Below are 24,885 nucleotides of genomic sequence, written 5' to 3'. Positions count from 1 at the left end.
TTCAAAGCTGTTTGGTTTTTTTCCTTGCAGAATCCCCTCCGTTCTCCAGGGTGGGAGCTGAGGCACCAACGAGCAGGATTCTCGTGTTTGGAGCTTCTGCTGGGTGAGGTTTGGCCCCTTCTGTGTCCGTTGGACACCAATCTCAATGTCGCTGCAACGTGAATGTTAATTGTGGAACACACAGAATAAACAGCTCAGGTTCCCATGGGCTCAACCACGAATGTTGAGGTGAGTTAATGTGTTCAGTTTTGGGCCCCTCATGCCAAGAAAGAGCTTGAGGTGCTGGAGTGAGTGGAGAGAAGGGAATGGAGCTGGTGAGGGGCTGGAGCACAAGTGTGATGGGAGCGGCTGAGGGAGCTGGGGGGTTCAGCTGGAGAACAGGAGCTGAGGGGAGACCTTCTGATGTCTGAACTGCCTGAAAGGAGCTTGGAGCATGGAGGGGGTTGGTCTGTGCTCCCAAGGGATAAAACAAGAGGAAACGGCCTCAAGTTGCACCAGGGGAGGTTGAGGTTGGATCTGGGGAACAATTTCTTCCCCAAAGGGCTGTGGGGCATTGAACAGGCTGCCCAGGGCAGTGCTGGAGCCACCATCCCTGGAGGGTCGGACAGACGGACATGAGGTTCTCAGGACATGGGGCAGTGCCAGGGGTGGGGAATGGTTGGACACCATGATCCTGAGGGTCTTTTCCACCCAAAATGATCGTGTGACCCTGAGATCAGCTCCGTGCCGGCCCCACCGCGCACACCCCGGGTGCCTGCTCAGCGCTGTCCCCTGCGGGCAGAGCCGGAAAGTGGGAAAATCGGAGGAAAAAAGTGTCCGGCTGGTGGGTGCGCGGTCTGGGGGGAGCAGAGAGACCCCCGTGCTTTTGGTGGAAGAGAAAGGTATTTTGGGTTCTTAAATTCGCAAACCCGAAGCCCCAGAGACCCCCAGAACCGCCCCGCTCCCTGGATCAGCCCATCCCGCCCGCGGGGGGCGCCCCCCGCTCTGCGCAGCGCGGCAGGGGCGCGCCCCCTGCCGGCGTGGTTCCAACCCCCCGCTCCGCGCAGGGAATGGGCCGGCCCGTTCCCGCCCGTGCCCCGGAAGTGCTCGGTGCGCTCCGGAAGAGGCGGTGGGCGGGCGGGCGCTGGCGGCGGCAGCGGGAGGCGGAGCCGGCCCGTCCTGACCGCTGGGCTGGCGCGGCCGCCGCCGGGCAGCGCGGAGCGCGGCGCGGATCGCGGGCCCGCCGGCCTGGGCGCGGGCGGCAGGATGCTGCTGTTCGTGGAGGTGCGGCGGGGCGGCGCGGGGCCGGGCCATGTGGCGGGGAGGCCGAGCACGCCGCGCCGGGGGGAGGGGACGGGGCTGACACAGCAAATCTGGGGGCGGCGGCCGCGGGCCCGGCGGGCGGCGGGGGTGGGCTCGGCGCTCTGGAACGTTCCGCCGGTGCCGGGGCCTCCGCGCGGGGGCGGTGAAAGGCACCGCGGTGACCTTCGGGAGCCGCCGCGCCGCGGCCTGCGGTGAAGGTGACGCGGGCCCGGGCCCGCGCTCGGCGGCGGGCGGGACCCGCGGGGCCTCCCGCGCCCCGGGGAGGGCGGCGGGGAGCGGAACGGCGCTGGCACCGGGGAGCGCTCGGGACCGCGTGGCCGCCCCGCGGGGCTGCGCGTCCGGATGGGCCCGTGCGGGCGGGTGCGGGAAACACGTTAATGAGGCACCCGCGGCGGAGCGGCCCGGCCGGTACCGAGCGCACGGGGGGGCCGGAACGCGGCTGCGAGTCCCCAGGCGCGGAGGTGACCTCGTGGGCCGCGCGTTGCCCCGGCCGGTGCTTCCCCGTTAACGGCGTCTCACGGGATTCGCTGAAGCCGTTTCGGCGTTTGCCGTTCAGACGCGGTAACCGCGCTGCTGCTGCTTTAAACTTCGCAGTAAGTTTTGCCCCAAAAGCGCACGAGGCAGCCAGGTGCGGGTTAATTAAACGATAATTGAGAGAATTGAAGTGGTGCGTTCAGTTCAGGTGCGGGGCTGATCGGTTACATCAACGGCTGTTCCGCAGTTACAAACCTCGCGTCAAACTCCTTTTCACCGGGGGCCACATCAGCCTCGCGGTTGCTTTCAAAGGGCTGAATGTAATTTAAATACATTCTAAATAAATCAGCTTGGGAAGCACCTTTTCCTCCTTAAATAATTGCCTCAGTTATCAACTGAAAGTCACTTGACTTGTACTGAGCGGGGAAGAATCACGTTGTGAACGCGGAGTGGCGGGTCTTAAAAATTGGGTTGGCTGGTATTTAACTGGAAGGGGAACTGGTGGGGCTGGGAGCTCAGCACAGTGGAGCTGGGCCTGCAGATGAGGTTCCTGGCGAGCAGAGTGCGGATCTGGAAGCCGCTCGAGGGGCACGGGACAGCGCGGTTGGTGCTCAGCGAAGCCTCTTAAAGCGCAAACCTGCCTTGGTGGCTTTGTGTGATCTCCACCTTCCGCTGACAGCGTTGCGAGTTGGTTTGTGTGATCTGCGCTCAGGAAGCATCCGTGATGTTTGATTTTGAGTTCCCGAGGACAGTCCAGACTTTCTGAAGGTGCCTTTTCGCTGCCAGGACAGGGAACTTGAGCTCTTGACCAGGTGCTCCAAAACCCTGTGGTCGGCTGCTCAGAACCAGACGGCGGCTTTTAACACAGAACCTTTGGGATTCCCTGAAAAATAAGACACAGAACCAGGTTCTGTTGGAAATCCGGAGGCTTTCAGGGGATTAACAGACTTGTTTTAGCTGCCAGCGTTATATTTTAGCTTTAACTGATGTGTGCACGTGGTGATTGTGAATTGATTGCTTCGCATTGTGCACAGTGGAATTCTGTGTTCTTTGAGTATCTTTTAGCTCAAAAAAGCCTTCCTGCAGTGAGGGAACAGTGTTGCGCTTGGGCTGGCTTTCATGCATTAATGTTTGGGTAGGTCTTGTTTCTCGCTTGCTGTTTGAAAACTGATAATTGTGAGGAATGTAATTGCTCAAGCCTTGCTCTGTGCTTTGGTCGGTTGGGTACGCGTTCCCAATTCAATATATTAGTGATTGAAATCTGCGCACCTCAGGTGGGTGAAACGCTGCCCTAATTGTTGCCAGCTGGAAAAGCAGGACTAGAAAACCTCCTTTTAACAGGTGAGGCTTCCTGCAGCCCCAGGTGACAAACCCCAGATTGTCACACAGAAGCGGTGGCGCCACCGTCCCTCGGCACAGCGGGCTCTGATGAGGAAACACGCCGTGTTCAGCGCGGGGAACTCGTGCCGCCGTTAACGTGTGATTTGTGAGCTCCCTGGGCCGTTCGGAGCGCTGAGCACTGTGTCTTTGTCCCATGGGCAGTTCCCCAGCTCTGCCCGTTCCTTTTGGGGGTGCAGCAGCTTTTTCCCTCTCGGTTTGCTTCGCCGCCTGGCTCAGCTCCGCAAAGGTGCCGGGTAACCGCGCTGGCGCGTGTCCGAGGCCACCGCAGACGCCGCGTCCCCCGGCCAGCACGAGGCTGCTCTTTGCCAACCTCCCATAGGTTTGCTGACCTTCGGGTTTTTTCCGTCTGCTTCTGGAAAATGATCAGATTCTCGCAAGTTTTATTAAATTCTCTTCTAGATTTTTCACTTAGATTCCCTTTCAGGGGGAAATCTGTCACAAGATTTCCTTTGCAGGATAATTTGAATTAAAATAGAATGCTTTAAAAGAAATTCTGAGTATTTTTTGTTGGCTTAATTGCATTTGTTAAATGTAATTTAGACTTTTACAATAAGAAAAATATCCTTTGCCATCCTTTCAAAAGGAGATGGATGCATCTATAGGCGATTTTGAGGAGAATCTTTGCTCCATGTTTGCTGAAATCAGTGTCAGCGCATGGCTCCCAACCTTTGTCACTCTGTAAAGCTTTAACCTCGGCATGAAAGTTCCCGATAGCGGCTGGGAGGATTGTCGCGCAGCCAATCAAACGTGTTCGGGGTTCGTTAGCTTCAGTTAAATAAGCAAGAATTGATATTTTGGCCTTGTGTTCAGAAGCTGCGCCGCTCCTGGAGCCCAGCGGGCTGGATTTGAGGGGCGTTTTTTCCTCTCCGGTCCAGTCTGCACTTGAGATGCGACATCGGGGCTGGGTCTCGCCAACCCGCGCTCCACGTTGCTCGGTGTTTCTGGAATGCATGAGCAGCCCACGCCATCTCAGGGATTAATAGATCTGTTCATCACTTTATCAGCCCAAATCTGTTTAGTTTCTTCGTGCTTTTCACTTGGACCTGCGATTTCTGTGTTACCGCGTGTGTCTTTTGGTGTTTGCTGAAGTGAGTCACATCATCCGCCGTGCTCCGAGTTGCTTTTCCTTCCGATCCCCTCCAGCAGCGCAGTGAACTCCCTGAAGTGTTTCAGTTTCGCTTTATCATTCTTATTCCTTAAAATCACTTTCAGCTTGAGCTAAACCTCAAGACGTAAGGTGTGAGACAGTGTTTATTTCTAGAAAATAGCGCATCATCTCCAGGATGTGCCTCTTTTGCTGTGATGAAATGTGAATTCAGGTTTCCATGCTGACGGGTCCGTGTGTCCTGGGTCACCAGCAGCTGAGCCGCTTTGACAGCAACGCTATGGGGGTGAAACAGGTTCTGAGGTTGTTCTGGTGGAGAACAACTACTCTGAAAACTAAAGGGAAGTGTGTGTGTCCTTTCACACTGAACTCTTTCGGGTTTTTCTGTTTCTTCTGCTGAGGTTGATGAGAAGAGAACTCAGTTGCTGTGTGGGTTCGATCAGTTGTGCGTGAGGGATTCCAGATGGCAAAGAGGGCCTTGCAAAAACTGTGAGCTCTGTTTTTTCTTCTCTCCTGGTGGTCTCAAACCTCTCCAGTGTTTGGAGGCTTTTTGATAGTGAGTTTGGGCTTCTCGCAGCAAAGAGCTTTGGAACGAGGTGTGACCTTGGCAGAGGAATTATCTCTAAAGCTGTTGCAACTACTTCCTTATCCTTTTGCTTTACGTTTGAGGCCTGGGCGCACAAACCGCTCCTGCATTTCAGAACGCAAGGGCCGGTCTCTGAAACACCAAACTCCCCTTTGTGAGACAGGAGCTGTGATTAACGACTTTCACCCTTTACACTCACACAAATGGCACGAGTGAAGTGGACCGTTCGGTGTCGAAAGGAACCTGTTTGGGGGAAACTGTATGGGTTGCTTGGAGGGTGTTGGGAAATCGTGGGAGGAGAATTTTAGCAAAAACTGGGTTATCTTGCTTGAGTTTTAGAGCAAAAGCCATTATCATTATGACACTTCTCTCTGCTGTTGCTGGATTACTGAGCTCCTCAACCTGAGCAGCTCTCAGAAGGGACTTAGGAGGGCGCCGTCTTTTGCAGTAGAAAGGCTGGATCCAGCACTTTCCCTCGTCTGGCTCGTTGTTTGCCCTCTTACTCTAATTACGGTCCTCATTGCTCACTCTCCAAGTGAGACGATGCTGTTCCCCCCGCAGCGGGCTGGGATGGCGCGTGTGTTTGTCTTGGCGCTTTGAAAACTTTAATCTCCTCGGTTACAAGTTTAAGGCGATTATTAGCGCACCCTGATGTGTGCAAGATGTAGGTGAAGTCCTGGGGAAACGGGGCGGTGCTCAGGTAAGTCCCTGGCGTAGCGTAGGTGATGCTTGGTTAGCGTAGATGTCACTAATTCAGTAAATCATTAGTTTCTTCTCCTTGAAATATTTTTTTCTTTTACCTTCCTTTCTAGGAAGGGGTCTGGAGGAGGGAAAAGGTCCCTTTGTGGTGACAGGGGACTGGAGCATTATGAGAGTCGAGGCTTTAAAAGCTCGCGAGTTCCCCTGACGGCCAGGCGCGTCCTCTGCTGGTGCTGTGGATGTCAATAAAGAGGGGTTGGAGGCAACACTTCTCATGGAGGTAGAAATGAAATACTCAGAAAATACCGTGGGTTTTCCTGTTTTGATTAATGCAAAATCACTTAGGTGCTTAATAGCCGGTTAGACACTTGAGATGTGGAACTCTGTAGAAAAATTACTGAATTCACCTAGATTGTCGGGTTTGACTTGTAAAGCGTCTTTGGGTCGTTTTGCCTAATAAAAGCGTTGTGGTCTCTCCAGCAGGTAACATCGAAAGGCGCCGGCTTAAACCCCAACGCAAAAGTGTGGCAGGAAGCGCCCCAGGGGAGCGGCGAGGCTGTGCCGCCGACAAATGGCGCAGAGCACTCGTGGCAAGAGCCGGCGGCTGCGCAAGGGACGCACGGCGAGGGTGAGATGTCGCGATCAAAGCCAGCGGGACGCGGGCCTTGCTGGGCGGTGCTGAGTGCTCAGCGCCGAGAAGGAGCGTCCTGCTCTAGTCTTCGGGGTTGTTAGTGCTGAGGTAGCAACAAGTATGAAATGAATGGTTTGTAGAGATGATAGGTCTGACCGTGAGGGACTCGGACAGGACACCCGAGCAGACAACAGGACCCGAGGGGCCCGGTGATGACCGAGTAACGCGCTAAGAGGGAAACAAGGTGCTAAATGTGTAGAAATGGATTCACGACTTGTCTCGTTCACCATCGCTGCACTTTAGTATCCGCTTGACCCCGTGAACAGGAAGATACGATCTGAGGGCCCCCATGTCCTGAGAGATCGCTGAGGTGCTGGAGAACTGTTGGAAGTGTTTGGACTGGAGCAGGAGCTGCAGGTGTCTGATCACATCCTGTCCCTTTGCTCTGTGTTCCATTTCCGTCCCTGTTTTCCATCCTTGCCACACGGTCAGTCCTGTCACCCAGAACTAAATATTGAAATGGTTTCACTCTTCTGGTTTGGCTTGAGAGTTGATATGAAGCCAACTGTATAGCTGAGGTTACTCAAAATACAAGAGAGGCCTGTTAGGAAGGAGATTCCCTGGAAAAAGGTTTAGGAAAAGCTGGGGGATAAAGAAGGGAGGGTTCAGTTTGTGTGGCCCTGCCGAAAGTTTGTGGTAAGTCAGCAGAAGTGGAGGGAGAGCACTGAGTTTGTGCACTGGCTGAGAGAAACTCCTTTGTCTCTTCATGACAATATGAAGCGATCACGGCGGTGTCAGCTGCTGCAAAATCCAAGGCAGTTTTTCCATGTATGTTGTTCTTGCTTTTAAGCAATTTCCAATGTTGGTAGATGAATAGTAGCTCTTCTCAAAGTGTATTTTAGTGGATTCATCATTAGGAAGGAGAAGATCCAGCAGAACAGCTGGGCGTTGATTTTTTTGAACAATCTCCTGTGCCTGATGGATTAAACTAAAATTGCGCTTGTTTCGATCTCAAGCAGCTGTGGTGAAGACTGAGATGAGGTGTCCTGCACAGGGGCTGAGCAGTTCCAATGTCCTCCCACTGTGGTTTATAACACTCACAAGATGCTCCTGAGTCCTTTCTGTAAATAAGAACCGTGTAATGTGTTGAAGTGATACAAGCTATTATAGTGCTTTGTTTTTAGGGACCTCATTGAAGTATTTCAAATTTCAGATGGCAACCCTGCTTTTACATCCTCTGCCACTTCAGAGGATCTTACAATTACAATCCTCTCATTTACTTGTCTCTGAGACTCTAGTGCCAACCAGAGATCTGAAGCTGGAGAGGCAGGAGGTGCTGCCCAGGACACAGTGGGCGCTGAAAGTCTGAGAAACATCAACTAAGTCTGGGGACTTGGAGTTTAGAGCATTCTCAAGTATTTGTTTTAATGTCGGTAGCCAAAATATTTCAAAAGGAAGGTATTCTGAAGCTTACAGTGGGTTTTCCTCTGCCAGGTAACATCGAGATTTCGGAGGATGGCTGCAAGCAGTATGAAGTGATGTACTCCCCGTCTTGCGAAGCCACAAGAAACGGCACAGGAGTCGACGAGGCGTCTGCAAATGGAATTGTCCTGGCGACCGAAGATCTTGGATACCAAATCTACGAAGTGTCTGGTGAGTATCCGTGTTGGAAAAGCACCGGCGGGATCTGCAGTCTCGAGTCCTCTGCAGTTCCGATGGGGCTTGTAGAGCCTGATCAGGAACTTTGAGATGTTCGTTCGGTGCGTTTTTGAGAAGGTCCAAGCCACCCATAGCACGTGGCCAAGGAGGTGGAATCTGTGGGATCCAAGTCACTTGGAGAGGGTGTGGGATGAGAATGTCTCAGGCGACTGTTTCCTCTTGGTCTTAACCAGAAGGATTCCATCTTCTATTGTACGATAAAACGTGTTCTTGCGCTGTATCCCGACCGTGAAACTGAGATCTGATGGTGCCTGTGGTAACTTTTAGGTGACGGCAACTCTGCTGTGTCCACAGAAGATATTAGAGAATGTTTGAAAAAACAACTTGAATTCTGCTTCTCACGGTACAGTACAGTTAATTCAGCTTTGCATAAATGCTGTATTGAAAGTGTTGACAATTTTTTCCCCTCTTTTTGCTTATGTCTTCATAAAAACATTACCTGTGAGTGAGTTGGTTGTGAAATGAAATGAGATCCAGTGAGATCTGGACAGGCTGGAGAGCTGGGCGGGGAAAAATGTAATGAAATAGAACAAGGGCAAGTGTAGAGTCTTGAATCTGGACAGGAACAACCCCAGGTTCCAGTGTAAGTTGGGGAATGAGCTGTTAGAGAGCAGAGTAGGGGAAAGGGAGCTGGGGGTCCTGGGGACAGCAGGGTGACCATGAGCCAGCACTGGGCCCTTGTGGCCAGGAAGCCAATGGGACCTGGGGTGGGTTAGAAGTGGGGGGTCAGTAGGTCAGAGAGGTTCTCTTGCCCCTCTGCTCTGCCCTGGGGAGACCACACCTGGAATCTTGTGTCCAGTTGTGGCCCCTCAGCTCCAGAAGGACAGGGAACTGCTGGAGAGAGTCCAGCGCAGCCACCAAGATGCTGGAGGGAGTGGAGCATCTCCCGTGTGAGGAAAGGCTGAGGGAGCTGGGGCTCTGGAGCTGGAGAAGAGGAGACTGAGGGGGGACTCATGAATGTTTACAGATATATAAAGGGTGAGTGTCAGGAGGATGGAGCCAGGCTCTTCTTCGTGACAACCAATGGTAGGACAAGGGGTAATGGGTTCAAACTGGAACACAAGAGGTTCCACTTAAATTTGAGCAGAAACTTGTTCGTGGTGAGGGTGTCAGAGCCTGGCCCAGGCTGCCCAGGGGGGTTGTGGAGTCTCCTTCTCTGCAGACATTCAAACCCGCCTGGTTCCTGTGGAACCTCAGCTGGGTGTTCCTGCTCCATGGGGGATTGCACTGGATGAGCTTTCCAGGTCCCTTCAATCCCTGACATTCTGTGATTCTGTGATTTGCTGGAATGCAGGAGAAAACCTGTGGTCCCTCTCAACTGTTTTGGTCCTATCTGTGTCCTTTAGATAGAACTGAGTTTGAGTTGTCTGCTTCACAGCTGTAAGATGTTGAGATAATTCAGCTCTGTGTTACCAGAAGAGCTCTCTGTGGCAAGATCCAGAGCACTGTAACTTTCATTAAGATTTTTGTTTTAATGACCTTATTCTGCTTTGGTTTGATGTGCTGGGGTTTTTTTCCAGGAAAGAAAAATCTCAGAACATTTTGGCTCGAGTTAGTTGTGAACGGTGTGGGTGAATATTGAACCCTGCACTTATCCTGTTGTTTTGAGGCTTCCGTAAGTAAGGTTCAGGATTTTTATAAAATAGCAAACTTGTGTTTTTGTAGTGAGAATCTTTCCAAGGACCTCTACTTGATGTCTCAGATGGACAGTGATCAGTTTGTTCCCATCTGGACAATTGCCAACATGGAAGGTATTAAGAAGCTGACAACCGATATGGACCTTATTCTGGAAGTTTTACGCTGTAAGTCGGGGCGTTTGGCGGCTGCTCTAACAGAACAAAGAATCCTTCCTTGCTCTAAACGTGTTGGTCTCTTTGCTGGTTCTTGCCTGTGAAGTGATGAAGGAAGCTTGTTCTGCAGGGGTTGGGTAACAGGTCTAATCCTGCTGATGTGTTCTGCAGTGCACGGTGTCCGGTATTAACCCAGCTTTTGGGTTTGAATTTTAGCTTCTCCTATGGTACAAGTGGATGAGAGAGGGGAGAAAGTCAGACCAAACCACAAACGATGTATTATCATCCTCCGCGAGATCCCCGAAACAACACCTATAGAGGTAAGTACGTAGAAAAGAAAGAAAGAAGAACCTGTTGGACGCGTTGCTTAGAAAGTCAGCTGGTATTGAATTTGATGAAACACAGGTATTTTTATTGTAAAACACACAAGTAATTTTTTCTGCCTGGCTGTATTGTCAAAAAAACAAAGCAAAAACTTATTGTTGTCCCTTCCAATTATTTACTAATGTATTAAGATTGCTCTGATTAAGCTTTTTTCCCCACCCAAAATTGAGCTGACTGGGTTTTTTTTGAGGTTTGAACGAGTCTATTTCCTGATCCAAAAATCAGTGCAGGGCACAGCTTGGAGTTCAGGCTGGCTTTTTGTCAGTGGTGACTTTCCTTAGAGTCAGACAGTGGGTTTGGCAGCAAGAAACGTCACTAAACTTTCCTCATTCATTGGGACCAGCGTGAGCTGAGCTCATTATGCTCAGAGAAGGGCGGATAATAAAATTCCTTCTGATATTTGGCTCACGGAATGATTTAGTTCTTTGTTTTTTCAAGTTGTACCACAGGGTGTTTGTCTCCTAGCATTTTAATGAGTCCTTTTAGTGCAAACACTGAACACCTGCTTTGCCCTCTGTTGCAAAGCTGTGCTGTTGCCTTGATTTAGATATATTTCTTAGATGGTTCTTATCTGGGTGACTCTCCCAACCTAAAACCGTAAACCTGTGCTGGTTTAGTGTCCCCTCACCTGACTTCTCTCCCTTAGGAGGTGAAGGCTCTGTTTAAAAACGAAAACTGCCCCAAAGTGATAAGCTGTGAGTTTGCTCACAACAACAACTGGTACGTTACATTCCAGTCAGACACAGATGCACAACAGGTAAGGCTGCTCTCCACCGGTTTTGTTTTTCATGCTTCTCCTCAACAGAAGCGCCCGCCCGCTTCCTGCTAAAAGCAATGTCTGTTTGCTGAGCTCCCTTGTGGTGTTTTAAGAGGTTACTGGCAAATTTTAGTTAAAACTCTGAACTTCTTTCTCTATTATGTGATTCACTTGTCTGTCTCTTGCCTCAGTACTCCGGCAATAACTGGCATTAGAACTGTTAATGAATTTAGCCAGGCTAATGGGGAAGCGCTTTGCTACACGTTCGTGTTAAATCATGTCCCATCCTTTGAGAAGCACGATTTTATCAACATATTCTAATGTCGATCTTTTTCATATCTGCAGGCGTTTAAATACTTAAGGGAAGAAGTGAAAACCTTTCAGGGCAAGCCAGTTATGGTAAGGCTGCGTTAGCCGTGGTTTCTGTTTGAGTTGTGTGTTGTTTCTGTTGGAGTGGTAATGGGGGGAAGCAGAGGGAGGTTGGGAGCTTGAATGAGGTCGCGCTTTGAAACGTGACAGCTGAGCGGGTGCTGGTTGGTGGTGGTGTGAGATCCGTCCCTGTTTGTCTTCCCCAGGGGGACAGGAGGGACTCTTGTCCTTGGGAATCTCTCCCCTGCTCTACCCATCAGGCTGAATCGCGCTGTTTGTACCACACGAGGAACTGTAAAAATGGGCGTCTGGGCAGTTCCTGCTATAGAGAGCAGAGTTTATCCAAAACGTGCTGGATTCTCCAGCTAAAGCAGCTTGTGTCCTTCCCTTTACACGCTGTGAGAATGTCATCCGTGCTGATTTTTATCAGTTTTTATTTGAAAGCAGCCATCAACCTGCTTCCTCTTCACGTCCCTTCTTGGTAGGCGAGAAAGATTCCATGTTCTGCTTCTCCTTTTCCCCCAATGTGATTTTCTGTTTTTCAGGCAAGGATAAAAGCCATCAACACGTTTTTTGCTAAGAATGGTTACCGGGTGGTGGATTCCAGTGTGTACACGCAGCCGGTTCAAACACAAGCACAGTTTGCCTCCCCGCTGTTCATGCAGCCTGTATATAGCCCTCAGCAGTACTCGATATACAGCATCGTGCCTCAGACGTGGTCTCCAAATCCCGCACCTTACTTTGAAACACCACTGGTGAGTGAGAGCTGGCCCAAAACAGGAATAGTTTGGTTAACAAAGCAATGGGGTCAGTGGGCTCTTCAGCTGCAGGTTTTCTAGTCAGAGCCCTCTGGTTTATGGTACGTGGTGCTGTGTTGTGGACCTGACTCAGCAAGGCTGCCGGAGGGGCCGCGCGTCTCACCGTTGGCTGCCGTTTCTTTAAAGCAATTTTGGGGAGAAATTCCACCCTGTTACTGGAAGAGCCTTGAATCTCTTGCAAGAACCAGGACACTGATGCTGGAGTAGATGTGCAGACCGTAAACCTGGTGGGGTTTTCTCTTTAGTAGTGAGTTTACAACACGCTAGCTCTGGTAACTGAGCGTTGAAGTACAAACGGGCTGGATGAATAACCGCTGAAGCTGATCTCATAAAACTGCAAACGTTTTTCTTTGTAGTTCAGCCATTGAGACTGTTCTGTCTGTTGCAGGCCCCCTTTCCTAACGGTGGATTTGTGAATGGCTTTAATACACCAGGATCATATAAAACAAATGCTGCTTCTTTGAGTATAGGTCGCCCATTCCATAGAAATCGGTAAGATAGCTCTGTGTGTTGTTTGCTCTCAGATCTTACAGTGCGGAGATCCTGAAGTGTGCTTGGGAATTCAGTGCCTTCCGACGGGACTAAGTTACTTATTTTCTGTATCAAATATATATGACATTTTTCAACTTGATTTATAAAATTCAGATCAAGGTGGCAGCTTAAGATCCTAAAATAACAAACATATGTGGTGGAGAAAGCAAAGGTAACTCCTTTAAAAGCCTCAGAGGAATTTCTGCAGACAAATAACTAACTTCCTCTTAAGGTAATACTTGTAATGATGTTTGTTATACGCAGATTATAAACTCCCGCGGCACCAGCATAAGCTTTTCCTGCTGTGCGATTAGGCTTGCAGAGCCGTTCACGCAGCTCAGCGCTGTGTGCCCTGGATGCTCAACTGCTTGATGCTGAGGCTGTTACTGGAATTTATTTACTTTATCCACCTCTTTCCCGATAACTGTAAGGACTCCGATACAAACACCGGGGAGGAGGAAACAGCTTTGTATTTGCTGGAACAGTACTCTGTAAATACAATGGAGTAGTAATGTGTTTGTGGGGGTGGAAATTGGTTTATTCGCAAGCTCTTTTGCTGTATTGAGCGCGCGGGCTGGGAGCACGGGAGCTGCTTTTTATACCCTTTGAAAAGTCGGTTGCCAGCTCTCCGTGCCGTGGGTGGGTGGCTTGCGATGCGGTTCAGGTTCGCGGCTGCTGGCAGAAGGTGAACTGGAGAACTCGGTCTGCGGTGACTCAGCGGAGCCGCAGTTCGGGCTGTGGAGCTGGTGGTGACCACACTGAGAGCTGCCCAGCTGCTTCTTAAATTGTGCAGCAACTTATAGCCTGTAAAACTCTCCTGTATATGAATCCTCTCACAAGTGTGGATGCTGAAACCGTGCAAGAGTTGTTTGTACCCGAACACTAACATTTTGAAATGCCCACACGTCCACTGTATAATCCTTAAGCTTTCAAAACTCTTCTGGTTACATGGAGACTTCCATTTGTAAAACTCGAGTCTTTGTGAGGTTACAGCTTTAGGGCCGAGTGTGTGCAGGTTCTGCTGCTCTGTCTTGGTTGTTTGATCTTTCCTGCCAGTCTTACAGCGCTCGGCTTCTGTGGAAATAAACCTTCCTATCGGCGAAGCAGATTCCGCAGGATTCAGGAGGCAGAGCCTCATTGTTTGGCCCAGTGATGATCAAGTATCGCGCTAAGAGAGAACAGGTCCAGCAGTCGTTGTCGGGCAGCCTGCGCTTCACGCTTTTCCTTCTCTTTGCTCTCTCACTCCATCTCTCCTCTCTCCTTTTTTTCCTTCCTTCTTTTTCCTTGTCTTTTCTGCTTTGCTCTTCTGCCCAGACAAGATTGTGGCCTTCTCAGTGACGGGTAAGATTATGAGATCTGAGGGCTGAATAATGGCTTGAGAATCTTCCATTGTGAAGAACAAATGGAACAAACCAGAAGAACTTAGTTTGGGTGACTTGATGTGTTTTGTCATACAGGCAGTTAACAGTTAAGGGCTGGATCTTCCTCTGTAGCTAAACATTTGTTTAAGCCTCTCATATTTATTTTGTTGCAACATCCTTGTGGGAAAGGAAAATTCAGTCTTTGTAACAGAGAATCCTCAGTGCTAGTGTTGGTTAAATTGATATTTTTCTATCCAGCTATCTAAAAGGTAACTTAAAGTGCCTTTGGTAAAGCAGATGAATTTGACCACTGAAAACTGGCTTATTAAAAACTGATTTTTGTTCTACTTTCTGGTTACACATGAAACGCTGCAAAACTTTCAGCTTTGATCACAAGGCTCTGGAGAATCCCATCAGATAGTGGGGTTGGTCTTTAAAAGACCAGAGGACGATGGCTGAACAACGGGAGGAATGAATCTGCTGCCGCTCTGGCCGCGTCCCTTACCGCTGTTCTGGTGCAGTGCTGGCAGATGATAACTTGTCATTCGTTGAATTCTCGTCTTTTGCCTTACTTTTCCTCCCAACTTAGATTGTCTGGCCAACTGGAAGGGAACAAGATTGTTGGTGGAAGCTGGAAGGGAACGACCCCTTTGTTAGGCAGTCTGGGGTCTGTGGCATCCACAGTGTGCAAAATCCTCCTCCTGTCCCTAAATTATGAGATATATACATATATATATATATACATATATATAGTTTAAGCTGCTTGCCGAAACTGGTTGGGACAGTGAGGTGCAGAGGTGGAAAATACCTCTAAGGTACCTGAATGCTGCTCCAGAAAACTGTTCCATGTTACGGTAGGTCAGAGTTTTTCTGGGTAATTGTGCGTTTAGGTCTTGCAGAGACACTGAGCGTGCCCGGCTGCGTCCAAAGGCAATAACAGCTTAATGCTGAATAATCAGCTGCTGGGTGCAGTGGCCGGGGTGCTGTAAACTGCAGAGTCGGTGTTGGACCAGGAGCAGTGAGCCCCACGTCAGGCGCGTGGGGCACTGGGATCTTGGCTGTCCCTGTGTCTCTCCCCTGTTCCCTTCAGCCTGTTTAGTTGTCACTGGCTCCTTGTTTCAGTTTAGGTTTTTTTTGCTTGTGGCCAGATCAGTTTGTTCCTCAGGCTTGGCTTAAGTTCTCCAGATCACTTTCCAGTACCGTGTGAAGAATCCCGTTCTCCTGGCTCTCCTACAACCTTAGCTTTGGGGTTTTTTGGAGGGGTTAGTTTTGGTGTTTTGGTATCTGTTGGGCAGTGATCTCGATGTTTTCTTCAAACGGCAGCGCTTGACAGGAGCAGAGGCTAACAAAACAGGTAGATGGAGGTGAGGAAGAACAATCTGTTCTTGACAAATGTGTGTAGGGAACAACTTCTCTAATGCAGCTCCAGTATTGCTGACCTGCTCCTTTCCTACCAGCCACAAATGAACTGCAGTTGGTGGTGGGTTTGTGTCCCGTTGGTTAAACTCTGGCTCACGCCGCTGCCGCTCTGTGTCCTGCAGCGTGAAGCCTCATTTCCGATCATCCAACAGCTCAGAACACGCCGCGGAGGGTCCAGCTGCTGTTGGAACCATGTCCGTGGGGGACGGACCGCTGAGCAGAACCAGCGCGAGGAATTTCACTATGGAGCGACATAACAGCGCAGTAACTGGGCCCCAAGACCAAGGTTATTCCCAGAAGGATTCTCCTACCACGCAGATGGAGCAGAACGGAGATTACGGCATTGGCAGGGGCAGGTAAAGAACCGCGTGCGCTGCTTTGTGCTCGAACACAGCAGTGCGGTCGGGTCGTGGTGTTGGAGCCTCAAATGACTTGCATGAGCCAAAGTTCATCAAGTGCTGGCACAATACGTATTTGGGTAGAGACTGACCAGTGGGAAACTATCATTCAAATAAACCAGGCGTGATAAATACTTAACTGGGAGCGCGAATGCTTCCTGCTCGACTGCGCAGCTGGTGGTTGTTCTGACGGATACCATGCAATGAGATAGTGAGGTGTCCGTATTTCAAAAGAACTGCCTGGTTTGTGTCCAGAATTAAAACAGTCGCTGAAGTAAAGTTGGTATTTGTATCGCTGTAAATAATAAATCCTCAGTTGGGGAATTTGATGCTCCTAAACGTTATAAGATCAACTGTTTTTATCTTTTGCCTATAACTCAGTGTTTAGACACTTAAAAATAAGTGACCAAGACAGATAAGTGAGAAATCAGATGGAAAAGCTTATTACTATAAAAATACAGGATGCTCTTCTATAAATTATAGTCTGTGCTTGTTCAAATACAATGCTCTAGGGTTCCTCCTCCACGGGTACAGAGAAGAGAACTTGTTGCCCATATTTGCCCTGTTCCAGGGGTGTAAGAGCTTTGACCCCTCCTGGAGATGAGAACGTCCCAGAGCTGTATCTGGAGAAGCACCAGGAGGCTGCTGGGAACCCCCTGCCCCAGGTTCCCTTTGTGTGGATGAGCGTGCACTTCGGTTACGTGAATGCACTTACTGACTTGTTTTGGGGTGGTTTTTTGCCTTCACAGGAGGAACGTTTTCAGAGGGCGGAGGAGACGAGAAGATGAGCGGGTTTCAGTAAGTTCCACTTCTCTTATTGCGAGGAGTTGCGCAGAGCGCGGTACATTGGCTTTGTGTTTAGTGAAGGAATGGCGTAGTCCTTCCATTCTCAGTCACGTTGTGGGTAGTCAGTGTTTCTAGGAAATTCCCTGCTCAGTGCTTTAATGCTGGGTGTTATGGCTCTATTAACGAGTATTTTCCTCCTCTAGAGACCTCAGCTTTCAGCAGAAACAAAGACTCAGACACCAAAGTTTGACTTGCTAGCATCGAATTTCCCACCTTTGCCTGGCAGCACAGCAAAAATCCCAGGAGAGCCTGTGCTGGAGAGCAGGATGTCCGATGTGGTTAAAGGAGTCTGCAAAGAAAAGGTACCCGCTCTTGGCTCTGGCACACGCAGGGATACACGTGTGCTGTGTGTTGAAAGACCAGTTTCTGTTAGAGCTACACATAAGAATGCTTTAATCCTGAACATCCTAGCAACAAGACTGGGGAAGGGACTTGAATACAGGCCCTATGGGGAGAGGCTGAGGGAGCTGGGCTTGTTCAGTCTGGAGCAGAGGAGGCTTAGAGGTGAGCTCAGCACTCTCTGAACGACCTGAAGGGCAGTTCTAGCCAGGGGGGATTGGGCTCTTCTCCCAGGCAGTCAGCAATAGGACAGGGGGCAGGGGCTTCAACTCTGCCAGGGGAAACTGAGGCTGGAGATTAGAAAGCAATTCTGTGCAGAGAGAGTGGTCAGCATTGGAATGGCTGCCCAGGGAGGTGCTGGACTCACCGGCCCTGGAGGGTTTTAAACTGAGATTGGCCATGGCGCTTAGTGCCGTGGTCTGGTCAATGGACTGGAGTTGGACCAAGGGTTGGACTGGATGATCTCTGAGGGCTTTCCCAACCCAGTCCATCCTGTGATTCTGTGATCCTACTACGTTTGTTAATAATAGTGCATTTTTTGTCTTTCTGTTCTTGGATTTCCTTGGCTTTCTGTGGGTATTTAGCTGAAGCTCCTGTAATTACACAGCTGTAAGCTTGGTGCTGTTATGGAATAAAGCAGCCAGTGAGGAGTGGTGGCTGGTGAAGTAGGAGGAGTTTGTGTTAGTGTAGCCAAGAGCTTTTTCCAAATGAGTCTGATGTTTGTGCTGGTAGGACTGGGCGTTGATAATCTGGGTGATACAAACTTGCTTCTTATTTTATCCGCTATTTGTTTTGCCCATATAAAGAGTGATTGCTTTAGAGGAGATGCTCCAAAATAAGTAAAATTCCTATAATAAGGAGTTGAGCACCCTTTGCAAATATTTCGCTTCTCAGATGTCTTGAAGTGGCATGTTGAGGAGCTATTTCAGCACATCTGCGATCTTTCCACGTTTTGCAACTTATTTTTTCTGTACAGGAAAGCAAAGATTTGCTGCCCAGCAGTCCGGCTCCTGCTCAGGAAGAACAGACGCACAGCACTGTCCAGCAGCCCGTGACAAGTGCGAATTCACCAAACCAGACTGAAGCTGTGGTGTTAAGGTATGTGGAGAATATCAGGCTGTTGTCAGAGGGTGTAGGGAGGCAACTAGGGAAGCAAAGGCCTCCTTAGAATGAAACCTGGTGAGAGGGGTCAAGGACAACAGGAAGAGCTTTTTCCAATATGTAGCAGATAAAACTAACAGCAGAGGCAATGTAGGCCCACTGATGAACGAGGTGAGGGCGCAGGTGACAGAAGATACAGAGAAGACAGAGTTACTGAACGCCTTCTATTAGAGAGCAGCGTAGGGGAAAGGGACCTGGGGCCCTGGGGACAGCAGGGTGACCATGAGCCAGCACTGGGCCCTTGTGGCCAGGAAGCCAATGGGACCTGGGGTGGGTTAGAAGGGGGTGGTCAGTGGGTCAGAGAGGTTCTCCTGCCCCTCTGCTCTGCCCTGGGGAGACCACACCTGGAATATTGTGTCCAGTTGTGGACCCTCAGCTCCAGAAGGACAGGGAACTGCTGGAGAGAGTCCAGCGCAGCCACCAAGATGCTGAAGGGAGTGGAGCATCTCCCGTGTGAGGAAAGGCTGAGGGAGCTGGGGCTCTGGAGCTGGAGAAGAGGAGACTGAGGGGGGACTCATTCCTGGGGATCAATATGGAAAGGGGCAGTGTCAGGAGGATGGAGCCAGGCTCTTCTGGGTGACAACCAGTGACAGGACAAGGGGCAATGGGTGCAAACTGGAACACAGGAGGTTCCACTTAAATTTGAGCAGCAACTTGTTCGTGGTGAGGGTGGCAGAGCCTGGCCCAGGCTGCCCAGGGGGGTTGTGGAGTCTCCTTCTCTGCAGACATTCAAAGCCGCCTGGTTCCTGTGGAACCTCAGCTGGGTGTTCCTGCTCCATGGGGGGATTGCACTGGATGAGCTTTCCAGGTCCCTTCAACCCCTGACATTCTGGGATTCTGTGGATTATATTAAAATGTGTGGAATATTAAAATTTGCGTGTTCTAGCAAAGCCTCTTACTGGTGTCCAGCAAGGTGGCAATCGTGCTGCTTGTTTCATAGAATCATAGAATGCTAGGGATTGGAAGGGACCTGGAAAGCTCATCCAGTCCAGTCCCCCCATGGAGCAGGAACACCCAGCTGAGGTTACACAGGAATGTGTCCAGGTGGACTGTCCATCTGCGGTGGGCAGCTTCTCTGGAGGCCACTAGATGGGAGTAACAAGCCATGGTGGTAACCGCTGTACCCTCCTGTTCTGCAAACGTGCAGTTGACTTTAAAGAAAGAAAATACCTTGTCAGACGTTAATTTTTGTGGGAGTAGGTCTTACTGTTAAATTGTTCTTGATTTAACAGCACAGTTCAGCCAGACAGCAAACCAGAAGAAGTGACTGCTCAGCAGGAGGTTGCCAGCCACGCTTCCCCACCGGAGTGCGTGTCTCCTGTCAGCGCTGCGAAGCCGCCGAGGACAAACAGCACGTCACCTTCCAGCGCGGGCGCAGCTCCCGCTGTGTCGCTGCAGGTGAGGCCGAGTGCAGGGAGAGCCTGGGGAGCGGGGCAGCTTTTCCTGCGTGTACCACCAGGACCTGCCCTCGAGGCGGTTGCCGCTGCTGTGGTGAGGTCGCTCGCTGGACGTTTGCATTCGTGCTGGGGTGGTCTGGTTATTCTGGTCTGTAAACCTCGCTCTTCTCCCTTGGTCCCAAAGGAGCCGCGCAAGCTCAGTTACGCTGAAGTTTGCCAGAAGCCCCCGAAGGAGCCGCCTCCAGTTCCTGTTCAGCCTCTTAGGGAGCATCGCACCAACATAGTTCCCCCTGCCAAAACTGAAGAGAACGGCACAGCCGAGAAGGCTCCGGAGAAGGCGCACGACAAGGTTGAAGGTCGAATGAAGGATTATTCTGGGTTCCGAGGCAACGGGCCGCCCAGGGGAGCTGCTGGGAAAATCAGGGAACAGAGGCGCCAGTTTGGACGCAGATCATCGCCTCAGGGAGCGCCGCGGCGTGTCGGCAAGGAGCAGTACGTGCCACCCCGGTCACCAAAGTAACGCTTGGCCAGCCAATTATTCTCTATTTAATTGGAGCTGTGGACTAATAAGCAGCAAAGGAGACTGAGAAAGAAGTATTCGTGAAGGGGAATACTGAACTGGAGCGTGGCGTGTGTGGAGAAGTTGTGGAGGGTCCCAAAATTCATCTCTAAAAGTGATTTCACAAATGCTGGAGGATTCCAATCAATATAAATATAGAGATTATAATTTTTGTATTTTTGTTTTTAATTTGCAGAGGGTTTCCTGCTTGAAATCAGTTTTGGGGTTGTGAACTAGCATTTTGACAAAGTGAGAGTATGAGTTGACAAATTAACCTGTCCCTCGGTGTAGGAGGAAAAGGATAAGAGAATATTATTTTTGAAAAATGAGCATTTCTGTAAAATTAGAACTTTTTTTAACCTATTTAACCTTTGGCTTGTCGGGTGATGTGTCTGCCATCGATGGCCTTGCCCTGCAGAGCACATCGGCAGCGTGTGAGTGGAGTGAGTGCAGCCAGATACTGTTGTCGTGACTTAGTCACCGATGATGAAAACTGAATGTACTACTGTAGTAAACTTTGTGTTTCCAGCTTGAAGTATCGTCTCTTGACCTTCCTAATGTTTAATTCAGCAAGGTTTTTAAACTCTAATTTTTACAGGATACTGGACTGTAGGTCAGAGCACATGGACAGGAACAACTGTCTTCTAGATGCAATTGGAAGGAGGCGGAAGGGAGCAAGTCAGAATTTTTCATTTGCCCTTTTTCCTCCCCTCCTTTTGAGGGCAACTTCTTAGGTTTGGTGGGGGTTTTTTTGGTGTTTTGTTTTCCTTGCTTGTTGCTTTCTCTAATCTCTTTATTACAGACTTTAGTGCGTTAATCTCGGTGTGTTTTCCGGAGGCGGGCCCAGCGTAGCGCTGATGGATCGCAGTACGTGATGTTAGCCTGGAATCGCAGGTGGAACCCTGGGCAGGTTGTTCCGCAGGTCCCCCAGGGCCGCTGTCTCTATACATCTAATATACAAACCAAACGCTGGCGAATCAGAGCTGTGGCTGGATTATCTGTATACTGACCGAGCGGTGCGTTCTGGAGCAGGGTGCTGGATGCTGTATACCAGAAATAGGGGGGTTTGTATCTACTTGGAACTCGCTGTTTGCAGCTGATGTAGTAGCAACTGACTTTTTTGAACTGTTTAAAGTGGAACTGAAGGTAAAGAGTTAACCAAACCCCCTCGTGTTCAGAGGAGCTACTTGAAAGGTAGCGTCTTGCCTAGCTGTATGCTGACTAAATTGCAACACTATTCTGTAGTTCGTGTTCAAGTTTAAAGGTGATTACCATAACGACACAAGTAGGAGAATTCAGTGCATTAATCTGCCAAAATCAGCATGTCAGGGTTCAAAGTCCTGTATAAAGTGTTAGGGAAAAGTAGCTTCCAGCAGTAAGAATAACACCTTATTTTTTTTTCCTTTTTTTTTTTTTTTTAGTGAATAACAAATGTACAAATTTCAAGTTGTAAGTTGTGAACACTGGAAAACTCAATTGTGATATATACCATGCACACCTTAGTAATATATGCTAGTGTTGCCATTAGAATGAATGTAAGTGGCAGTTAAAAGAACTGTGAACATTTTCATCTTCTGATTTCTTAGCCAGATAACCCTTGGCGGCTTCTTCCTCAGTAGGCATTCGCTATCAACTGCTTTGAGAACACTCATATCTATTTTTATAAATATATATATAAAGGCAGAGTTGTCATTTCTCTAACTTATTATTCAGCTTGGCAATTGCTTTGATTTGATTCATAACACGATATAATGTATTTATGCAGTTAACTGTTCATTTCTACGCATGTTATATATATACACATATATATATATAAAGAGAACCAAAATCATTATTCACTTTTAAACTACCTGTACTGGGTTTGGGAGGTGTTTTTCTTTTAATTTAGTAAAAATTTGTTGGTCACATTTACAGTTTAGGGATGCTTACAGACCCCTTCTCCATTTATTTTGATAACGCTACATTTGTTGGAATGGTAGAAGTTGAAATATTTTAAAAGCGTTAAAGTTCTGAATGCAATTAGTTCGAAGTTAATTTTAAATCATTTTAAAGGCTCTAAACAATTACTGCGAACTGGAAAAAACCAAACCTGTGCGATAGTCGGAGATCTTGAGGATAGATTGGCGCTGTCGTTGCGAAGTTGGGGCGCTAAGAGCTGCGTTTGCTGTCTCTTGGCGCAGAGGCGGGTGCGGATGTTCATCGCTGGCTTCCCTGGTAAAGCAGAGCTCAGAGTGTCAATTTTTAACAATTGCGAAACGTAGCTTAATTTATTAGATGTGGACAAAAAAGAAATGACCCGCAGTTCAGTCATTTTTTGTTCGGTGATTGGAAAAGCTCGGCCGTGGCGAGGACACGCGCTGCGTGCGTTTCCAACAGCAACTTCTGCCTCTTGTGCAGTGGATGCAAATGAGTCTGTAAACCTGTCGGCTTTTTCCAGCGTATCCAAACCTTTCTCAGATTAGAGCGCTCACAATTATTTATTTAGTACCTGCGTGCAAGGATTTAACGTTAGCATTTCCCTCTTCCCCCTCCCCACTGCCATTTATAATGTGGGGTTTGGTTTTATTCCTTTTATTCTTTCTGGGGAAGGGCAGGGGAGTAACTGAGTCCATCTCAAGGCTGTGAAACCCCCGGTGACGCTGTCCTTGTCCGCTCGGAGCGACACGCGGCAGCTCGCGTTCCTTCTCGCTCGCTTACACGTGATGTAAAGACAAACTTTCCTACTCTGCTGATATTAAATACCAGAAGGTGCAAAACACATGTCACTTTGAGTTTTATGAGCTGTGACTTGGTTTGGGAATGGTTGACTTTTGGTAGCTGCAAAAGTAGACGCCCCCAGTTAAGTTCTTTTCCAAGTTATTGTGCATGGGAAAGATTGGGCCACACGCTTGTGCTGGGGAGTGAAAGGAGGAGTAATTATTTGCATGTGATAGTAAAATGAAAATGCAAAACGTTTCTTTTGATTTCTAAGATTTAAGTTAGTTTTCTAGTATCTTACATTCCTGCTATCTTTGGGTTTTGTTCGAGTTAGCCTGGCACAGTATGATGGTGCAGTTTTAGCAGTAGGTTTAAATAAAAGAAAATAAAATAAAAAAAAAGACAAAAAAATAACTCTATTAACCAGAAGAGAAAGATGATACTGTGGCAGATCAGTAGCAAATAAGTGACTTAACTGATGCTTTACTGTAGTTAAATAGCTATGGCCTTACTACTTTGTCGATATCAGCTTAATTGTCTTGAAATGTCCGCTCTTTTTACTGTCTCCCAAGTGAGTGTTCACCTGGGGTCAAATATCTGGTATGTACAGATGATATTTTAAATTTGTAAAATGCGCCATTGTATTACAGACGATGCAACAGAAATGCACTTCGGGGGGAAATTGCTTCTGATAAGTTCTTTTGTAAATCCTTGATTACTACAGATATGCAATAGAGTTTTTGTTTCTAATTTTGATATTTCCTTCTGAAACATAAGATTGTTGCCATTAATCTGAATGATTTATCATGCTCTTTGTGTGTATATATTACATGTAGTCTGAGCTTCCTTTAGGATGGTACATAATTTTGGTTTGTTGTAGTATTTTAGTTGGCTCTTCTCTTAAGTGCCTTTAGCAGAGGCACTTCAAGAGGTTCATTGAGTCTGTTTTTAATGTACAGTTGGGAGGACTTGAAATGGAGTTAAAGCAACTTATTTCTGAAAAATCCATCTGCAACCTAACCTGTAACAACTTTAAAATTTTATATTTAAGAACCAGAGGTTTATTTTTATGGAGCTTTCAGTTATGGATACCGTTTCCAAAAATGCAACTTCAGATGTAAACAGACTGTGCATAAATGGGTTTTTGTTCTAATTTTTATAGAATACAAAATATTCAGATAATATATTGAGCTCATCTTGTTCCTCCCGGATGAATCCAGCTTCCCCTTGGCATTTACGATCTCTCTTCAACATGGTAGGGCTGCAGCGAAAGGAGAAAACAGCAACCTCTCTGGCTTCTCTACTTGTCTGTTCCGGTATCTTCCTGTTGTCCAAACTGTCCAAAACAAGAAATTTGTGTAAAGTAGGTTCATGCTTTAAATGTTAAAATGATAATACATGTATTTGTATTTGTTTTTGACATTGCCAAGGTGCTATGGGAAATTGAAATAACAGTTAGAAAAATAAAGCTGATTTAAAAGGAAAAAAAAAGACAAAACAAAACCAAAAAACTCACAACCGACTCAAACCACCCACGTTCCTACTTGCCCTGTGTCGCTGGTGTGAGGTTGAAGGGGCTGATCCTCCGTTGTCCTGGGCTTCAGTAAATATTAATTGCTTCAGGAAGTATTAATTGCTCAGTAACTTCAGTAAATATGAATTGCTCTCCACTCCCCCTGGTCTTTGGGCTTTTCCCCCACTCCTGCCCCGGTGCTGGATGCGTTCGGTGGGGCTGTGGTGTGGGGGCCGGCCGGACCCCCAGCCCTGTCAGAGCCCCCTCGGCCGCCTCAGAGGAGCCGAGTTTGAGGTGAACTTTGTGAAACAGGACAGCCAGAAACCGCTGCTGTGGTGTGGGGCTCGGTCTGAGGCGGCGTTTGGGGGTGTCCTCCCCTGAAGGAGGGGTGTCCTACCCTGAAGGAGGGGTGATGTCCCCCTGAACCGGGGTCCCCTCCTCGGGGCTGCGGCCGCGGTGCCCCTGAGGCACCTGAGGCGAAGCGGCTCGCAGCGCGGGAAGCGGCGGCTCCTCCTGAGGGGAGCGCGGCGGGCTCGAGGTCCTGCGGAGCGGGCTCTGCGCCGCCCGCACTGTCGGGAGCGCTCCGTACTGCACCGCTGCGGGCGGTGGAGAAGCGGATCGCGGTGGAG

At 48.9% G+C, this 24,885-nt stretch overlaps 1 protein-coding gene across 7 annotated transcripts; it reads left to right on the top strand.

The window, feature by feature from the left end:
- Window positions 1–1,115: 1,115 nt before the first annotated feature.
- Window positions 1,116–24,261, top strand: LARP4 (La ribonucleoprotein 4). 7 transcript variants are annotated; one of them, XM_065858771.2, is made up of 17 exons: window positions 1,127–1,263; window positions 5,681–5,847; window positions 6,048–6,195; window positions 7,693–7,851; window positions 8,185–8,260; window positions 9,583–9,719; window positions 9,924–10,027; window positions 10,738–10,848; window positions 11,194–11,247; window positions 11,763–11,972; window positions 12,424–12,527; window positions 15,469–15,702; window positions 16,494–16,542; window positions 16,734–16,892; window positions 17,906–18,027; window positions 19,323–19,488; window positions 19,672–24,261. In XM_065858771.2, the coding sequence occupies exons 2-17, from the start codon at window positions 5,842–5,844 to the stop codon at window positions 20,005–20,007; spliced, it is 2,175 nt and encodes a 724-aa protein (XP_065714843.1). In that variant the 5' UTR covers window positions 1,127–1,263; window positions 5,681–5,841; the 3' UTR covers window positions 20,008–24,261. The 7 variants fall into 7 exon arrangements, with proteins under 7 accessions (XP_065714841.1, XP_065714843.1, XP_065714842.1 ...); XM_071800066.1 differs by lacking the exon at window positions 1,127–1,263 and adding an exon at window positions 1,778–1,895; XM_065858769.2 differs by lacking the exon at window positions 5,681–5,847 and having other exon boundaries at window positions 1,116–1,263.
- Window positions 24,262–24,885: the final 624 nt, after the last annotated feature.

This window comes from Patagioenas fasciata, chromosome 28 (genome assembly GCF_037038585.1).
Source record: "Patagioenas fasciata isolate bPatFas1 chromosome 28, bPatFas1.hap1, whole genome shotgun sequence".
NCBI classification, from domain to species: domain Eukaryota; kingdom Metazoa; phylum Chordata; class Aves; order Columbiformes; family Columbidae; genus Patagioenas; species Patagioenas fasciata.
This window is presented reverse-complemented; position numbering and strand designations above follow the sequence as displayed.

Bases quoted from the DNA above. Each gene is read 5' to 3' on its own strand.
- LARP4 (XM_071800064.1), top strand. From the start codon at position 1,680: ATGAGGCACCCGCGGCGGAGCGGCCCGGCCGGTACCGAGCGCACGGGG. The intron at 1,896-6,047 runs GTAAGTTTTGCC...TGGTCTCTCCAG, and splicing joins CTGCTGCTTTAAACTTCGCA to CAGGTAACATCGAAAGGCGC. The intron at 9,720-9,923 runs GTAAGTCGGGGC...TTTGAATTTTAG, and splicing joins TATTCTGGAAGTTTTACGCT to CTTCTCCTATGGTACAAGTG.